Source organism: Capricornis sumatraensis, chromosome 18 (genome assembly GCF_032405125.1).
Source record: "Capricornis sumatraensis isolate serow.1 chromosome 18, serow.2, whole genome shotgun sequence".
In the NCBI taxonomy this organism is placed as follows: Eukaryota; Metazoa; Chordata; class Mammalia; order Artiodactyla; family Bovidae; genus Capricornis; species Capricornis sumatraensis.
Window position 1 is genome coordinate 32,279,798 of NC_091086.1, and position 19,825 is coordinate 32,299,622.

General features: G+C 35.7%; 1 protein-coding gene across 2 annotated transcripts in view; it reads right to left on the reverse strand.

Annotated features, from left to right (window-relative positions):
• The window catches only part of NDUFS4 (NADH:ubiquinone oxidoreductase subunit S4), a 111,853-nt gene that overhangs the window by 45,852 nt on the left and 46,176 nt on the right, over positions 1-19,825 (reverse strand). For both annotated transcript variants that reach the window (XM_068990729.1, XM_068990730.1), the window contains exon 2: positions 8,314-8,392. In XM_068990729.1, the coding sequence (XP_068846830.1) occupies positions 8,314-8,392 (79 nt within the window). The remainder of the gene's footprint in view (positions 1-8,313; positions 8,393-19,825) is intronic.

The following is a 19,825-nucleotide window of genomic DNA, read 5'->3' on the forward strand; positions in this document are numbered from 1 at the left end:
ATAGCAATTACTTATTGTAAGTATCAACAAGTCACAAAGCTTTAATTACTGTGTTATTGCTATTTGGAAGTAATTGTCAAACAGTAAAACACAAATAGGCAACATTCAAATTACTGACTCTATTTTACACACACACCTAACTTTTAAATCAAGATATTAACACAGACTACTTAAAATGTCCAAAATATTAGGATTTTAGATTAATACTATATACTATCAAATAATTTTTCAAAAAAAACTTAGAAATTAAAGCTATCGTTCACAACCCAAGTCACAGATTTGAGATTCACAGATTGCAAAAGAGAAAGTTTCCTTTCTCACATGCATGTATGTTGAGAATGCATGTATTACTAAGCATAACACCTTCATAAGATATAAAACAGGTGGTGCTTAATAGTTTTTAGAGAAAATAAGTACCTAAATGAAAACAAACCACTGAAAGTATCAATATAAACACTGAAGGCTAGTGCCTGGCACACTTAAGGGCTCAGTAAGTATATATTAAATAAATAAATGAAGGAATTAAAGATGGCATATAATAATTTTATGGAAGTAATATGCTAATGTCAAACCATTGAGACTTGTTTCACATTATTTTTATGAATAAACAAATAATTCTTGTATTTTATCATAGTAGTTTTTTTATCTTTTGTGTAAAATATTAACTATAGCAGGTGACACTTAAATAGGTAATTGTGAAAAACAAGGAATCAGTATTTTAAAAATACTTAATACAAATGCTTAAAAAGCAAATAAAAAATACACCTATGCAGGTCTAATTTTTATGCTTTGTTTTGTGGGAAGCCTTTACTCAAAATCTTCAAAGAGTACTGAAAATTTAACTTCTCTCTTTTGTATAATACAAGTGAATATAAAAAGACAATGTGTTCACTGGACTTGGGTATTCATCAAATGTACTGAAAGGAGATTGGGGTGGGGTAGCATGAAGAAAAAAAGTTACTCTCTTAATAAAGCACAAAGACAAAGACATTCTTCACCCAACCTCCATGGTACAGCAATTCCTGCAACAGAAGCACAAGGGCCTACCAAACAACCATTTGTAAGCTTTCCTTATTATCTGTAGGACATATTTGGAAATAATAATGGTACAACCCCAAAAAGTTTTTTCTTTTTAAACACTGTGCTTCTACATATATCAACAAGATTATTTTAAGACACTGTCATCTACTCTTTTAACATTTTATTAGTTGCAAGAGTAAATGAAAAGGATAGTTAGCAGTTTATATACAACAGAGAAGATTTTAAGAATGATTAAAAATTTGCCATGTGCAGAATATAAAATTCATTATTAGCAGTAATCCAGGAATGACTACAACTTTATTCTCTGGAGATCTGTTTTCTAACAATGTCAACATTGTGTATAGTTCTAAAATGACAGAAAAGAATTCATTACACTAGAAAATGCCAAGTGGACTTTACCCCTCTACATTCTATACCTTAAAAAAGAAAAGGACAGGATACAAGTTATCAATATACAACTGATGCCCAGAATAAAACAATTTTTCTTCGTATGGTATTGATGTCCACAAAACACTATAAAAATTCCTTCAATTATTTTTACTTGTTACACACATTAAATTTAGCCTGTCAGAAGTAACAGTAAAAAAAAGAAATTTACTTGGTGACATGCCCTTTGAGCTAACCTAGTAACAGTTTTAAATAATAAGCAGCATATACCTAAGATGAAAGAAATGAAACAGGACAGTGCAAATAAAAAAGTGTCTGAGGTTCCACCTCTCCATGAAATCCACATAAGGAAGAAGTATGAGGACCTAATTTTAAGTTGCCTTACTAGACAGCTAAGATTAGAAGGAACAGAGGTAATAATCCCACCTTATCCTGCACCATACATCTGGAGCATCATGAGAAATCCTGGCAATAATGTTTTAAAACAAATTCAGTCAAACTAGAAGGTAATCAAGATGATGAATTAACTGAAACTCACAAAATGAATCAAAGCCCTGGGGATATATAGGCCAGGAAAGAGAAGACTTAGGAGAATAAGTCTCTAAGATTTTGGTGTTTAGGATTCCTTTACACTCTCAAATACGATTGGGACTCCTATGAGATTTTACAAAATCTCATATATCTATAGGTATTTTATCATGTAAGAAATTAAATTGGAGAAAAACTTAGATATAGACAGCTTAAAATAATAATAAAATGATTATATACTAACATAAATAATATCATAAAAATACATTTTCAAAAACTGAAAAATTGAGAAGAGCAGCACTTTTGAAAATCTCTAATGTCTAGTTTTATAGAAGACATTCTAACTTCTGTTCTTACATTCAAACTGGCCAAGTTGTTTTGCTTGTAATATGTGAAGAGAATTGATTACACAGATATGTAATTAGAAAAGGGAGCAATAACTTAATATTCTCATTCTCACATTAAATCTATTGTTTGCTCTTGCACTTTAATTGATATCCATTCATGATTTTATAACATACGTTAAGTCATACGGAAAACAGTGGTTCACACAAGTATGAAGATCTTCCAAATGTTAAAATATTTCATTACACAATATTTTAAAAGTCACATTCATTAATTTCACTACCAATCCCATTAAAATAGTCTTCAAGTATGGGGAAGCTGTCAAGCTCATTCAGATCAGTGACTAAGTTCTACAAAAATTCTCATTTTCACTTGAAATAAAGTTTATCACAGAAAACACTTTCTGGAAATGACAAGTTTATTTTTTAAAAAATGGGTTGGCTACCATGTACCAAAAACAGAACAATCATAATTTGCCTGTTGTCTGTTTTTTCACATAAAAGTTCTTCCATGAAAAAAAGGACTAGATTCAGTTTGCAACACCAACTCTGTCATACAAGTGCTTTTCCTTGAGACAGCTGTCCTTCTGTATGCAGAAGAGTTTTATGCATACTTCTGTTTTGCTACATAGAACATTTTAAAAAGTATATGCACATTGAGATTTTTTTAAAAACTAATAATTTTCACTGCTTTATCAAAGATATTAAGTGAAACTAGCTTTTCTCCTTTTTTTAAAGGCTCAAATGCAAGGAAGTGAAGGGTACAAAGAAAGGATACACAGGGCCACTGCCTTGACTTAGGCTAAGATGCTAACAGTTTTGCCACAGTTGTTTTTATAACAAGTGTCCATGTCAGCACAGTGAAAGGGCAAATTAAGTCTTTGTATAATTATGAAAATAGTTTGACTTTGTAGGCCTTCTACAAAAGTCATGCTCCCTCAGCCCCAGCCAGTATTGTTTGAGAACCGTTGATTTCGGACCACAGAACTGTTTTCAAATATACAGAAGGTGATCATGTAGAAAATGGCAAGCCCCGTATACTATTAGGCCAGCTCTTGAACCACTGGATATTATTTATAAAGAAGTAGCTTGGGGCTTCCTTAGTGGCTCAGTGGTCAAAACTGCCTACCAATGCAGGAGACACTAGTTTGATGCCTGGTCCCAGAGGACCCCACATGCCTCAGAGCAACTAAGCCTGTGGACCACAACTATTGAAGCTGCGCTCTACAGCACAGGAACCAGGAACGTCAACAGTACTAAAGCCCACGTGCCCTAGGGAACTAGAGTAGCCCCCACTCGCTGCAACTAGAGAGAAGCCTGTGCAGCAGCAAAGACACAGCACAGCCAAAAAAATAAAGTTATTTTTAAAAAAAGTATCTTAGCACCAAATTTGGAAATAATCTTTTCTGTTTAAAAAATTTGATTAATAATTTATGAACAGTAAAATCCAACCTTGGTTCTGACTCAAAAAAATGAACACCAGAGTCAAACTACAGAACAGTCTGATCACCTCCTAAAATTTTCTAATGCCCTTTATAGTTAACTCCTCCTCCTACATCCAACCCAGAAAACCACTGATCAGTTTTTCTGTCCTGAGAGTTTTGCCTATTCTAAAATGTCAAATGCCAAATAAATGAAATCACACAGGATGTACAAAGTCTTTGGGTCTGGCTTATCAGCATAAAGCACTTGAGGTTCATCCATGGTGGTTCCTAATCAGTGTGTATAAATCGACTGACAAGTTGTTTCCTGTTTTTGGAATTATTAATAAAGCTATTAAAAACATTTACATGCAGGATTTTGTATAAACATAGATTTCATTTCACTTGGATAAATATTTAGAAGTGAGACTACAGGATTATATGGTAAAAACATGTTTCACTTTATAAGAAACTGCCACACTATTTTCCAAAACAGCTAATGGTTGTACCATTCTGGATTCCTCCTGTAAGAGTTCTAGCAGCTCTGTATCCTCACTAGCATTTGGTATGGTTAGTATTTTTTTTTTAATAACTTATTTATTTTATTTTTGTTTGTGCCAGGTCTTCCTTGCAATCCGTGGGCTTTCTCTAGTCACAAAGCACAGCTTCTAGGCACACGGGCTTCAGTAGTTGCAGCGTACGGGTTCTAGAACAGCGGGCTCAGTAGTAGTGCGCCAGCTTAGTTGCTCCAGGACATGTACAATCTTCCCAAACCAGGGCCCAAACCCATGTCCCTGGCACTGGCAGGCAGATTCTTACCCACTGTACCACCAGGGAAGCCCTGGTATGGTCAATTTTTTAAAGCCATTCAAATAAGTGTCTAGTGGTATCTCACTGTAGTTTTAATATGCAATTCTATAATCACTATGATGTTAAGCATCTTTTCATGTGTTTATATTCCATCTGAATATCTTCTGGGTACTGCCTGCTTGTTTTTGAGTTAATATCTTATTATTTAAAGTGGTTTTTATTTTCTGGATACAATTCCTTTATTAGAAACGTGTTTTGTAAATATTTTCTCCCAAACTATGGCTTGTATTTCCATTCTTTTAACAATGTCTTTCAAATTTCTTTGAAAATTTTATTTGTGAGGGAAGTCTAACTATAATTAAAAAAAAAAAAATGAATTATGCTCCAGTGTTATAGCTAAAAAATATTTATCCAATCCAAAGTTACGAAGATTTTCTCCTACATTTTGTTCTAAAAGTTTAACAATTTTCAGTTTTACATTTTGGACTATGAGTTTACATCTAGGGCTTTGAGTTAATTTTTAAGTATGGCACAGGCATGAATGGTTTTTTTTCCCCCTGCATTTCAATATACAATTATTCTATCTTGATTTAAAGACTATTTTTCTCAATAAGAAAAAGCCTTCTAATAATTATGACTGATCAGTAACATAAAGAGCAGCATCAAAAGAAATGAGAATCAGCTGTTCTGTCCAAATTACCTTTCCAACTCTCCCTCTATGAAGTCCCCAGAGGGGGATGTCTTGAGGAAAGACAGGGCTTCTTCCCTCATGCACTTAATCCTTACCCTCTAACAGTTCAGCTTTCATCGTTTATTATTAATTGAATTCTCACATAAAATTTCTCTTGAATAAGAGGTTAAATAATTTTTTAGATGAAAAAAACCTGATGCAGTAACAAAACTAGGTAACATCTGAAGTTATCCTTTGGTTTTAAATTCCTAAGATCCATTTTCTAAAAGTAGAATAACCAATGAAATTGATCCCCAACTAAGTTTAGTTTGTATGCTTAATCACTGGGCTTTAGACAGCATCACCTATATTAATTTTTAAAATATATTATGTAACAATATTCAACAGAAATCATAATAATGGCTATTTCCCTTAGCTTCCAATTAAGATTCTGCTGCTGCTGCTAAGTCGCTTCAGTCGTGTCTGACTCTGTGAGACCTCATAGATGGCAGCCCACGAGGCTCCCCCATCCCTGGGATTCTCCAGGCAAGAACACTGGAGTGGGTTGCCATTTCCTTCTCCAATGCATGAAAGTGAAAAGTGAAAGTGAAGATGCTCAGTCGTATCCGACTCTTAGCGACCCCATGGACTGCAGCCTACCAGGCTCCTCCATCCATGGGATTTTCCAGGCAAGAGTACTGGAGTGGGTTGCCATTGCCTCCTCCGAATTAAGATTCTAGCTTCTATCTAATTTCAGATACAAATACAATAGTAGTGTTGAATAATAAAAATGGTATATTAAGTTAATAAATGGGTTTACCTTATGTATCAGTGACATTAAAATGCTGTTTCTACATCTTTTAAGACACTCATGAGGATTTACTTCACATTTTGAAATATTTTTTATCATTAATGATATATATTTTTAGAATCATTTTTGTTCAAAATGCAAACATAATCAACTTCAACTGCTCAGTATTTCTGGAGGTACTCTTCAGACCCTAGTCTTATCATTTTGCCACTTATCATGTTTGCCACTCAACAGTGTGTAGGAACAAGAAGACATAAAACCCCTACTGGCATTATATTACCTATTCGATTACTTAAATGAATGGGTAAAACTTTGGTTTGAAAATTACCTGTGGGTTTTAGTTTTCCATATTAAGTATCAATTCAAGAACTATGAATAATTATACATAAGACTTCAACTCATTTCAACTGGAATATCATACTAATATATTGACCACTATACTTTAAGAAAAACATAACAAAGCTGGGGAAAATCTAAAAAGAACAAAACTCATTAAAAAGAGTATACAACTGACTTTAGGGAATATCATTAAAAACACAAAACTCAAAGCAGTTTGTATATCTCTGGTATGATTCACAGCACCTTTTTAGAGCAACGGATTGTTGTTGGACTTACTCATTTTGTGAACTAGTAAGAAACGCTACTGACAAACTCTAAAATTTGAAACTTTACTGTAGACAGTAAACCTCATAATACCGGAATGAGAGAGTAATCTCTTGAGGCTTAAAAGAGATAGTCAATGGAAAAAGTAAAATAATAGTATCCTCATTAATTTATGAACACGTGGCATGTGTAAATCCTCTTCCTCTCACACACATATCTGCCTCATTGCTTTCATACTTGACTAAGCAAATGATATTTAGGGAGTTTTTGTTTGTTTTTTTGCTACGCCTCACAGTGTGCAAGATCTTAGTTCTCCAAACTATGGATGGAACCCGGGGCTCCCCTGCAGTGGAAGCTTGAAGTCTTTACTACTGGACCATCAGAGAATTCCCAGCAAGTGATATTTGATTAACATTTGATGAATAGGTAGATGGTACTTGAATGAAGGGCTAGTGAATTGGTAAAAAGCAGCTAGGCATAATTAACTGAAATCTCAATGCCCTAAAGCAGTAAAGAACAGCAAGGGCCAGGCTTGGTGAGGCTGAAGCACAGTTATATAAAAGACAGAGATACAAGATAAACTTAGAAATGCAGGAGTTAAATCACAAAAGACTTCAAAGGCCATGATAGGATTTTAATGTTTACTCTCAGGTCAGTAAGAAACACCAAAGGATTTTAGACAAGAGGATGATACAACCAGCATTTTAAAAAGACTATTCTGGTCATCCTGTGGAAAATGAATTAGAAGAAGATTAAAGTATCTATGGAGATCAATTAAGAAACACCACAGCAATCCACCCTTAACTAGGATGATGGCAAGGTCAGTACAGAGATCTAAGAGAGAATTTAAAGACAAAACCAACCAGTCTTAAGCATAAGCAGACTTCCAAACTGTCCATTTACTTCTCTATTTTTTTTATCTGTTTATATCTTTAAGGTGCAAATAGAAACTTAAATATGACCTATTATTTAAATTATGTTTACAGGTTCAAAATGAAGTTGCAAAAGAATGTACAATCGGAAGGAGAGTAGCAAAGAAACATACCCATGTATCTGATCATTGTAAACCAAATATAGAATGAAAAGTATGTCTATACAATTGCATGTTTTTACTAGACGTCTTAGAAACTTTTTACAAAATGTATACTGTTGTACGACAGAAACATAATAACAAGTTGCATCTGAAGTAACACAGAAAAATTTTATGTGAGTACCAAAATTCAATCTGCTACTGATCAACAGAAGAACATTATTCATTTGTTGGTAGTTGTAATCACTCACACATAATGCAGAAATAGGATGTGTATGAGTATATACACACATATATATGCACAGTAACAGTAACAATCATTGATTCCAGAAAAACCCAGTATACTTAATTTTAGATGGTACTAGTGTGTCTTACAATTTAACTGAGAAAATCACAAATAGTATATTCATTACAAAACCAAAAAAAAAATTCTGGTGTCTACTTATAAACATCACAAAAATGGAAGCCTTTTGTAATTTTAATTTGATGTTTGTGTATGACAATATTTGTGTAAAATGCTTAACACAAATTATCTTTTTATCTTAAAATTTATATACAGTCAAGAAATCACTATCCTAGAAGAACCCTGACCACCATACTGAAAAATCTGTTGTACAAAAATAACCCTGAAGGCAGAATCCTAGCAGTGTATAGCAGAAAATTCTTACCAATTTTTCATCAACTGTTATGAGCTGCGTGTCTCGAGTTTGGTCCTGTGCCAGCCTCCATGTGGAAGTGCTCAACGACCTGCAGTGCGAGACTTTAAGTTAAAAAATGATCCATGCAACGAGAAAAGAGAGGCAGACAAATCTTACATAAACCAGCTACTTTAACAGTATCAGTCTTATAAAACAAAAAGAACAGAAAGAAAGAGGGCACAAAAAATCCTTTTTCTCCACAATTAGTTCTGTCTGCTGAGATTTTGGCAGAGTCTCACTAGACAGTTCACAAAAGGCTGCACTTTATGGCAGTCTATAGGCTCTCAGTCACAGAAGGCCCCCAGTAACAAGAACTGTTCTGCTCTCTATAAATGTACACTGGCTAGTTTGTCATTATGAGGAGGAAAAATGCAGAGCTATATCAACCCTTCTGGAAGGCCAATTCCTAAAGGATGCCATCAGAAAGAAACAGATATCTCAATCAAATTCTTAGTGGAATAAAGAAAGGCTGTGCAATTAACACAAGATTAACAAAAAGTTTCTTTGCTCTAATTTCAAATCAAAAGTAGTTTAAATAGGAATGATTTGTATGATCATTTAATATTATTGTTTTAATCATGGATCCCATTCACAGAATTGAAGAAAGTCTGAATAGTTAAAATAGAAACATTAAGCCAGCAATAAAATCAGGACAGAACCTAACTCTTTTACATTAGTATGGTCTCATCCTCAACCCAAAGAAGCCTGGCGCTAGTGGTAACGAGCCTGTCTACCAATGCAGGAGATATAGAGATGCGTATTCCATCCATGGGTTGGGAAGATCCTCTGGAGGAGGAAATAGCAGCCCACTCTAGTATTCTTGCCTGGAAAATTCTATGGACGGAGGAGCCTGGCGGGCTACAGTTCATGCGATCACAAAGAGTTGGACACGACTGAGCGACTAACACTACTACTACTAACAGATTTCTAAATTTCATGTACACATTGTAGTTTATACCAATGAATGTAACAGCCATCAATGATTGTGACAATTTAGCTTTTTTAAATTTTGCAAAATATTAAGCCATCCTATGTAGATTTCTTTTTTGAAAGTAAATTAATATATACAATTGACTCAAGCCAGCTGAATATACAGTATTCAAATTCAATTCTTTCACTTAATGTAATATAATCACCATCATAATTTTGATGTTGCTGTTCAGCCACTAAGTCATGTCCAACTGTTTTAAGATACAACATAACCACCAATAATTGATGCAAAACTTCACGCTAATGTTTAATTTTCAATAGATACACGGTTTTATGAAAAAAAATCTACTTACTAACAACATAAAGATGATTCATAATACAAAGGGTTTTATTTCATGAACATATTTTCTAAAAAAGGTTCATTATTTTCCCAAATTAATACCATTCATTACCAATGTAAATACCCTGCTCAGAAATATATCTACAAAAAAGAATATACCAACAAAGTATAATTAAGCACCTCTGAAATCTATTTACTCTGGAAATCACTAAGATCAATAACCACATTTTGAATACTTTTAACCAAATCCATATAATGCAAGAAAAAAAAAGGGCAATGAAAAGGGTACTCAGGAAAACCTGAAATATTAGAAGTATTAGAAAATGTAGCTATATTACAAGGAAATGAAACTATATAATTCCTCTAATGAACAGAAGTATTAGGCAAAAATAGTACAAATTAGATAGATTAAAACTATAATCCATGAACTGTGCAATTTTAAACTGTGCAGTAGATTTGACTGATTTAAAGAATTTTAAATTGTATGATAAAATCTTATTGTAAATTAGTCAAAACACAAAATAAATTTTTAAAAACTTCTAAAGTATATATACTTTAAGGATATGTTGTTTAGTCGCTAAGTCGTGTCTGACTCTGCGACTCTATGGACTGCAGCATGCAAGGCTTCCCTGTCCTTCACTATCTCCCACATTTGCTCAAACTCATGTCCATTGAGTTGGTGATCCCATCCAACCAACTCATCTTCTGTTGACCCCATCTCCTCCTGCTTTCAATCGTTCCCAGCATCAGTGCCTTTTCCAGTGAGTTGAAACTTTGTGCCAGGTGGCCAAAATACTAGGGCTTCAACTTCAGCATCAGTCCTTCAAATGAATATTCAGAGTGGATTTTCTTTAGGATTAACTGGTTTGATCTCCTTGCAGTCCAAGTGACTCTCAAGAGTCTTCTCCAACACCACAGTTTGAAAGCATCGATTCTTTAACGCTCAGCCTTCCTTATGATCCAACTCTCACATCTTTACATGACTACTGAAAAAACCATAGCTTTGACTAGACAGACTTTTCTTGGCAAAGTGATGTCTCTGCTTTTTAATACACTATCTAGGTTTTGTCATAGTTTTTTTTTCAAGGAGCAAGTGTCTTTTAATTTCATGGCTATAGTTATTGTATGCAGTGATTTTGAAGCCCAAGAAAACAAAGTCTGTCATTATTTCCATTGTTTCCCATCTATTTGCCATGCAGTGATAGGACTGGATGCCAAAATCTTTGTTTTTTGAATGTTGAGTTTTAAGCTAGCTTTTTCCACTCTCCTCTTTCACCTTCATCAAGAAGATCCTTAGTTCCTCCTCACTTTCTGCCATTAGGGTGGTGTCATCTGCATATCTGAGGTTATTGATATTTCTCCTGGCAATCTTGATTCCAGATTGTGCTTCCTTCAGCCCAGCATTTCACATGATGTACTCTGCATATAAGTTAAATAAGCAGGGTGACAATATACAGCCTTGATGTATCGGGCTTCCCTGGTGGCTCAGACAGCAAAGAATCTGCCTGCAGCGTGGGAGACCCAGGTTCAATCCCTGGGTCAGGAAGATTCTCTGGAGAAGTAAATGGCAACCCACTCCAGTATTCTTGCCTGGAAAATCCCATGGATGGAGGAGCCTGGCAGGATACAGTCCATGGGGTTGCAAAGAGTTGGACACAACTGAGCCACTTCACTTTCCCAATTTTGAACCAGTTTGCTATTCCATGTCCAGTTCTAACTGTTGCTTCTTGATCTGCATAACAGGTTTCTCAGGAGGCAGGTAAGGTGGTTTGGTATTCCTCTCTCTGTTGTGATCCACACAATCAATGGCTTTAGCATAGCCAATGAAGCAGAAGTAGACATTTTTCTGGAACTTTCTTGCTTTTTCTATGATCCAACAGATGTTGGAAATTTGATCTCTGGTTCCTCTGCCTTTTTTAATTCCAGCTTACACACTTGGAAGTTCTCAGTTTATGTATTGTTGAAGCCTAGCTTGAAGGACTTTGAGCATTACCTTGCTGGCATGTGAAATGAGTGCAATTGTGCGGAAGTTTGAGCATTCTTTGGCATTGCCTTTCTTTGGGATTGGAATGAAAACTGACCTTTGCCAGTTCTGTGGCCACTGCTGAGTTTTCCAAATTTGCTGGCATACTGAATGCATCACTTTAACGGCATCAACTTTCAAGATTTGAAATAGCTCAGCTGGAATTCCATCACTTCCACTAGCTTTCTTTGTAATGATGCTTCCTAAGGCCCACTTGACTTCACACTCCAGGGTGTCTGGCTCTAGGTGAGTGATCACATCATTGTAGTTATCCAAAGTCATTAAAATCTTTTTTGTATAGTTCTGTGTGTTCTTGTCACCTCTTCTTAATATCCTCTGCTTCTGTTAGGTCTATACCGTTTCTGTCCTTTATTGTGCCCATCATTTGCATGAAATGTTTCCTTGGGATCTCTAATTTTCTTGAAGAGATCTCTAGTCTTTCCCATTCTATTGCTTTCTCTATTTCTTTGCACTGTTCACGTAAGAAGGCTTTCTTATCTCTACTTGATATTTGGAACTCTGCCTTCAAATGGGTATATCTTTCCCTCTCTCATTTGCATTTTGCTTCTCTTCTTTTCTCAGCTATTTGTAAGGCCTCCTCAGACAACCATTTTGCCTTTTTGCATTTCTTTTTCTTGGAGATGGTTTTGATCACCACTTCCTGTACAATATTATGAACCTCAGTCCATAGTTTCTTCACGCACTCTAACAGGTCATAACCATTAGTGAAAATATTAAGTCGCTCAGTGGCAAGCAATTCTTTGCAACCCCATGGACTGTAGCCTGCCAGGTTTCAATGCCCACTGAATTCACAAGGCAAGAATACCAGAGTGGGTTGCCATTACCTTCTCCAGAGGATCTTCCCAACCAAAGGATCAAACCTAGAGTTGTCACCAGGGAAACCCTCATACTCATGAGGATAGTTACCAAAAAAATAATAATAAGTATTGGTAGAATATGGAGAAATAAGAACTCTTGTGCACTGCTAGTAAGAATGTAAAATGCAGTTGCTGTGGAAAACAGCACGGCAGTTTCTAAAAAAATGAAACTCAGAATTAACATATGGTCCAGCAATTCCACTTATGGGTACATCCACAAAATAATTGAAAACAAAGACTCAAATAGATACTTGTACACAAATATTCATTGCAGCATTATTAGCAAAATCAAAAAGCAAAAACTGTCAAATATTAATAATCATATTTTAGTTGACCATGTATCATAACACTAGGAAGTTAAGTATACATGTAGAAATAACTAATATGCAATGATTAGTAAATAAATGGGAATTTTATTTTGCTATTGTACTTATTTTTGAGAAACTTGGAAATTTAATTTGCTCCATGAACTTGCCTTGCTATCTATCCATTTCTTTTGTTAACTGTGTATGTGTGAAGTCGCTCAGTCATGTCCAACTCTTTGCGACCCCGTGGACTGTAGCCCACCGGGCTCCTCTGTCAATGGGATTCTCCAGGCAAGAATACTGGAGTGGGTTGCCATTTCCTTCTCCAGGAGATCTTCCCGACCCAGGGATGGATCCCCAGTCTCCTGCATTGCAGGCAGACGCTTTATCCTCTGAGCCACCAGGGAAGCCTTTTGTTAACTGACCTGTTTACATTTCTAAGTTTCTTAAGTGTCAATCTAAATTCTGAGCTCAAAGGATAAACCATGAGAGCTGTGATATTATCAATTATTATTAGAGTATACGATCAATTCTATTTATTTTTTGTATAAATTTCCTGAAAGAAAATGAGGTATCCTGGAAATGGATATTATAAGATATTATTTCTAACTCTGATTTTCCTACTTATTGTTGTGTCTATGAACAAATCATTTAACCTCTCTGCATCTCAATTTCATTTTTGTATATTTATAACATGAAGACTGGTTGCTCTATTTTTTTTTTTCTAATGATGAGTCTATATTATTCTATTAAGTGGAAAAGATCATAGTTCTAGTTTGTTTTAAAAGGCAATCTTTTTGCCTGAAAATTCCCAAGGACAGAGGAGCCTGGTGGGCAACAAAGGGTCACAGAGTCAGACATGACTGAGCACCTAAGCAAGCTTACAGAGAAAATTTAAACTGTCTTCATCATACTGCACTCACCTGGCAGAAGCAAGAAAGACCTAATTATTAACAGGAAAAATAGACACCAGAGGTCAAGAGATCATTTAATATTCTGGGAAAATATGCAGAGTAAAAGGAAAGGCAAAGATCTACAAAAGACTCGGCTAAATTCAGTGGAAACAACAGAGAATATAATTTATAATATATGCACAAATAAATTATTTAATTCTAGTTTAAATTTATTCCAATAATGTCCAATCTTCACCTAAGCAATTAATATCATCTTAAAATGTTCAACTGATCAAGTAAAAATTATAATACCCTGCTCGTAGATATCTTATGCTTTTCTGAGCCAGGTAGAACTTGTAGCAGGAACTAACAGCTGTTGTGCCAGGGGGTACAACCCAAGCTAAAACCTTAAACTAATTCTTTGAGACTCATCCAACGGACTAAGAAAAGATCTGTGTAAGAGGGATAAGAGTAATTATGCTCACATACCAAACTTTGAAATGGAACTGAAGAGTATAAGGAGGAGAATGTGGGCAAGGGTAATTTTGGAAGGCAGTAACAAAGAACCTGAAGGGCATAATAGAAATCATAAAGGAGAAAGAAATATGCTTAAGTCTATACCAACAGGATATCAAAATAAATATATATGAGTTTAACAAAGGGGATAAGAAATATAAATGTTGTGGTGATGACAGTAATAATATTACAAAATACAAGAAATATATGAAAAGTTCATATTTATGAAGGCCAAATCATTGAGCTATATGGGTTATTAAGCAAAAACTTTACTGGTTTGGAATGCCTTAAAGAAAGGAATTGAGTTGCTGTACTTTTGGCATGTCTTGTAAATAATGAAAGCTAGTTTACCATAAAGATGTCAGTTATTAATCTACAAATTAAATATAATAATTATGAAACCTCTAACAGAATTTTTATAAAGTTAGATGATTCTCATGAGGGAAAAATGATTCACAAAAACAGCCAAGAAAACTTTGAAAAACAATCAGAGGCATATTTCAGAGATGTTGCAGGTTCACTTTCAAACTACTGCAATAAAGGAAATATAGCAATAAAGAAAGTCACGAATGTTTTGGTTTGTGGAAGCCTATAATAGTTATATTTATACTATACTATAATCTAGTAAGTGTTCAATAGCATTGTATCTTTTTTAAAAAAATGTTCTTTAATTTTAAAATACTTCATTGCTAAAAAATGCAAAGCATCAACTGAGACTTCAACAAGTCACAATCTTTCTGAAATAGTAAATCAAGGATCAGTGATCACTGTTTTAAAAAAAGGTGGTAACAATAATGAAAGAGTTTGAAATAAAGTGAGAATTCTCAAAATGTGACAGACACAAGTGACCGAATGCTGTTGGGAAATGGTGCTGACAGACTTGATCAATGCAGGGTGTCCACAAACCTTCAATTACTGTATCTGTGAAGCACAATAAAATAAGGTATGCCTGTATAAGGCAGGATTCACCTTACCAATTAATAGGCTATAGCAATTAAAATATCTTGGTGTTAGCACAGGCACACACATACAGATCAAATAAACGGTTCAAAGTACAGAAACAAATTACTTAGATCTGTAAATTTATTATATAATAAAAGTGCAATTTCAAATCTGTGGTGAAAAGCTAGAATATTCAGTAAATGATACTGAGACAACCAGCTATCCTTCCATGGAAGAAAAATATTTAAATCCTCTTATAAAATAGTTATATACCAAGGAATTCCACAATTACTGGGATAAAACATAAGAATTTTAAAAATTTAAAAAATACAATATCCACTGGACTTTCTTGGTGGTCCAGTGGTTAAGAATCCACCTGCCAATGAAAAGACATGGATTCGATCCCTGGTCCAGGAAGGCCCACATGCCACAGAGCAACTAAGCCTGTGCACAGTGACTAAGCCTGCGCTCCAGAGCCTGTGCAGTGCCGCCGCTGAGCCCACACCTGGAGCCTGTGTCCCGCAGTGAGAGGAGCCCCTGCAGTGAGACCATGCTCTACAGTGAAGAGCAGATCTTGTCTGCCCTGACCAGAGAAAGCCCGTGCGCTGCAAAGACCCCGCACAGACGAAAATAAGTAATTAATTTTTTAAAGAGGCTATCCATGAGCTGTAGGATATCTACAAAGCAAAGTAACTTCTGAACAATAGAAGGTGCTGCAGACTAAATTCAAGGAAAAATCAGAGATAATAAGCACGGTACACAGAGAGAGTAGAGGAATCAAGAAAAAAATCACCCCCAAAATTGGAGGAATAAAGCATAGGGTATGAACACAGTAGACATTAATGCCAACTATGTTGCTATCACCTTAACAACTTATTGACCAGAGACATATTAATATGTCTTTTGTTACCTCAGCATTACTAACCAGAGATGTTTCTGTATTCACTTACATAATAAATCACCAGCCACAGGCATTAGTTTCTGCAATAATGCCCCAGTCAATGTGTTAAATGTGAATAGACTACACCAACGGGAAGAGAAAATGTGTCAAGTAATGAAAATTAAAACCCAGGACCCAGTGATGTTTCCTGAAAGAACCCCATTTTAAATATAGACACAGACGTTAAAAGTAAAGAAATGAACAACAACAAAACAGAAAAGAGATGGAGAAAGACACACCATGCTTACAGAAATCAAAGCTTACTTCTGTAGCTTTATTAACCTCTAAGCAAATTTCAGCAAAAAGAACATTATCACAAATAAAGAAGGGCGTTACATCATGATAAAGGAGTCAATTCCCCAAGAAAACAGTAACAGTTCTAAAGGTGTATATGCCACCTTTAGAGCATGTCAAAATATGTGAGGAAAAAACTAAAAGAACTGTGAGGAGAAACAAAGAAATCCATTAGTATAGCTGGAGACTTCAATACTCTTTTAATAGTAATTTGACAGAGCCACTAGGCAGAATATCAGTAAGGATATAGTTGAACTGAAAAGCCCATTCAATCAACGGAATTTAATGGACATTTATGGAATGCTTCATCCAACAACAGAAGAATATAAATTAATATATATACATGGAATATACATGGAACAGTCACAAAGACAGACCACCTTCTTGGCTATAATACACATTAACAAAAAAACAACAACAACAACACTCCATGTATATGCTCAGTTAAAAATGAAATTAAACTAGAAATCAGTAACAGAAAAATAGAAAATCCCTAATTACAGTTGACCCTCTAACAACACGCATTTGGGCTACACAGGTCCACTTACACACAGATTTTTTTTAAGTACATACATGTACTATAAATGCATTTTCCCTTCCTTATGACTTCCTCAACATTTTCTTTTCTCTAGCTTACTTTATTGTAAGAATATAGTATATAATATATACAACATACAAAATAACTTAATCAACTATTCATGTTATCAGTAAGGCTTTTGGCCAACAGTATGCTATTTGTAAGATATCAAATTTGGAGGGAGTCAAAATTATACGTGAATTTTCAAATTCACAGAGAAGCAACCCTAACCCCCATGATACTCAAGAGGTAATTGTATTTGAAGACTAAACAACATACTTCTAAATAACTTATGGGTCAAAAGAGGAATTCTCAAGAGAAATTTTTAAGTATTTTGAAGAAAATGAAAATACATTTCAAAATGTTGTGGGATACACCAAATGCAGTGTTTAGAAATATATAACACTGAATGTATATATTAGAAAAAAAGAAAAATTCAACCACCTAAGTTTCCACTATAAGAAACTATAGAAGAGAGCAATGAATATAAACCTCAGGCATTTCTACTGGGGCTTTGTTCTATACTCTGGGTTTGGGCCACAGGCTGTTCCCACAGCAACATGAACTTAAACAACAGCCTCTATCACAAAGCACACATTTCTGTCAGATTCCCCATTCAGGCCCTCAAAGACCTGCTATGGTGTGGACTGGACCAAAGCCCCCAGCTCATGTCTGAAGAAACTTCTTACACAAATGATTGGCTGTTCCTCCCAATCGTAGCTCCGAACTTGTGGACGTGAAACACCTTGAAACAGTCCCTGCAGAAGGCTTCTCCTCTTATATCCCCAGGGCAGGTAACCATCTCAACACTAAGACCTGGGTACACCCAACTGCCTACAGGCCCGAGTGCTGGACACCTCATACCAGACAACCAGCAAGACAGTAACACAGCCACTCTCATCAAAAGAGAGGATGCCTATAGCCATACTAAGCTCACAGACACCTCAAACCATACCACCTGACACAGTCCTTCCCCTAAGAAGATAAACACTCAGCATCACCCACCAGAGTGTAGATTACTGTCCCTCCCACCAGGAAGCCTACACAATCCCCTGGACCAACCTCACCAACCAAGGGGCAAACAACAGAAGCAAGTGTAAAGAAGCCTGCAGTGGATAGAAAGGAGATCATAAACAAAGTAAGTAAAAAAAAAAAATGATACAAAAGAAATATGCTGCAGATGAAGAAGCAAGGTAAAAAGATCAAATAAATGAAGAGAAAATAGGCAATCTACCTGAAAATAATTCACAGTAATGACAGTAAAGATGACTCAAAGACTCAAAAATGGAGGCACAGACCAAGAAGATATAAGAAATGTTTAACAAAGACCTAGCAGAACTAACAAACAATCAGTGATAAACACAACTGAAGTGGAAAACACACTAGATGGAACCACTAACAGAATAAATGAGGAAGAAGAACAGATAAGTGAGTTAGAAAATAAAATGATGAAAATAACTGCTGTGGAGCAGAATAAAGAACAAAAAGAAATGAAGACAGTCTCAGAAACTTTTAGGACAACATTAAATGTACCAATGGAAACAGTGATGGACTTTATTTTCTTGGGCTCCTAAATCACTGCAGACAGTGGCTGTAGCCACGAAATTAAAAGATGCTTGCTCCTTGGAAGAAAAGCTCTGACAAACCTAGACAGCATATTAAAAAGCAGAGATATTACTTTGCAACAAAGGTCCATCTAGTCAAAGTTATGGTTTTTCCAGTAGTCATGTATGGATGTGAGAGTTGGACTATAATGAAAGCTGAGTGTCAAAGAACTGATGCTTTTGAACTGGTTTTAGAGAAGACTCTTGAGAGTCCCTTGGACTGTAAGGAGATCCAACCAGTCCATCCTAAAGGAAATCAGTCCTGAATATTCAGTGGAAGGACTGATGCTGAAGCTGAAACTCCAATACTTTGGCCACCTGATGAGAACTGACTCATTTGAAAGGACCCTGATGATGGCAAAGACTGAAGGTAGGAGGAGAAGGGGATGACAGAGGATGAGATGGTTGGATGGCATCACTGACTTGACAGACATGAGTCTGAGCAAGCTTCAGGAGTTGGTGATGGACAGGGAAGCCTGGCATGCTGCAGTCCATGGGGTCGCAAAAAGTTGGACACAACTGAGCAACTGAACTGAACTGACTGAAATGTACCAACAGTCAAACTGTACAGGTCCCACGAGAAAAAAAGAAAAGGTTTGAGAAAATATTTGAAGACGTTATAGTTGAAAACTTCCCTAACATGTTACCAGCAGTCATGTACGAATGTGACAGTTGGACAATAAAGAAGGCTGAGTGCAGAAGAACTGATGTTTTCAAACTGTGGTGCTGGAGAAGACTCTTCAGAGTCCCTTGGAATGCAAGGAGATCAAACCTGTCAATCTTAAAGAGAATCAACCCTGAACATTCACTGGAACAAATAATGCTGAAGCTGAAGCTACAATACTTAGGCCACCAGATGTGAAGAGCTGACTCACTGGAAAAGACCCTGATGCTGGGAAAGATTGAGGGCAGGAGGAGAAGGGGACAACAGAGGATGAGATGGTTGGATGGCATCACTGACTCAATGGACATGAGTCTGAGCAAACTCAGGGAGATGGTGAAGGACAAGGAGGCCTGGCGTGCTGTAGTTCATGAAGCTGGAAAGAGTCAGGCATGACTTAGTTACTGAATAACAAGAGAATAGGAAAGGAAATAGCTCACCCAAGTCCAAGCAGCACAGAAAGTTCCATACAGGATAAACCCAAGGAGAAACACATCACAACACATATTTGTCCAAGTAACAAAAATTAAATTCAAAGAAAAAATATTAAAAGCAGAAAGAGAAAAGCAACAAATAATA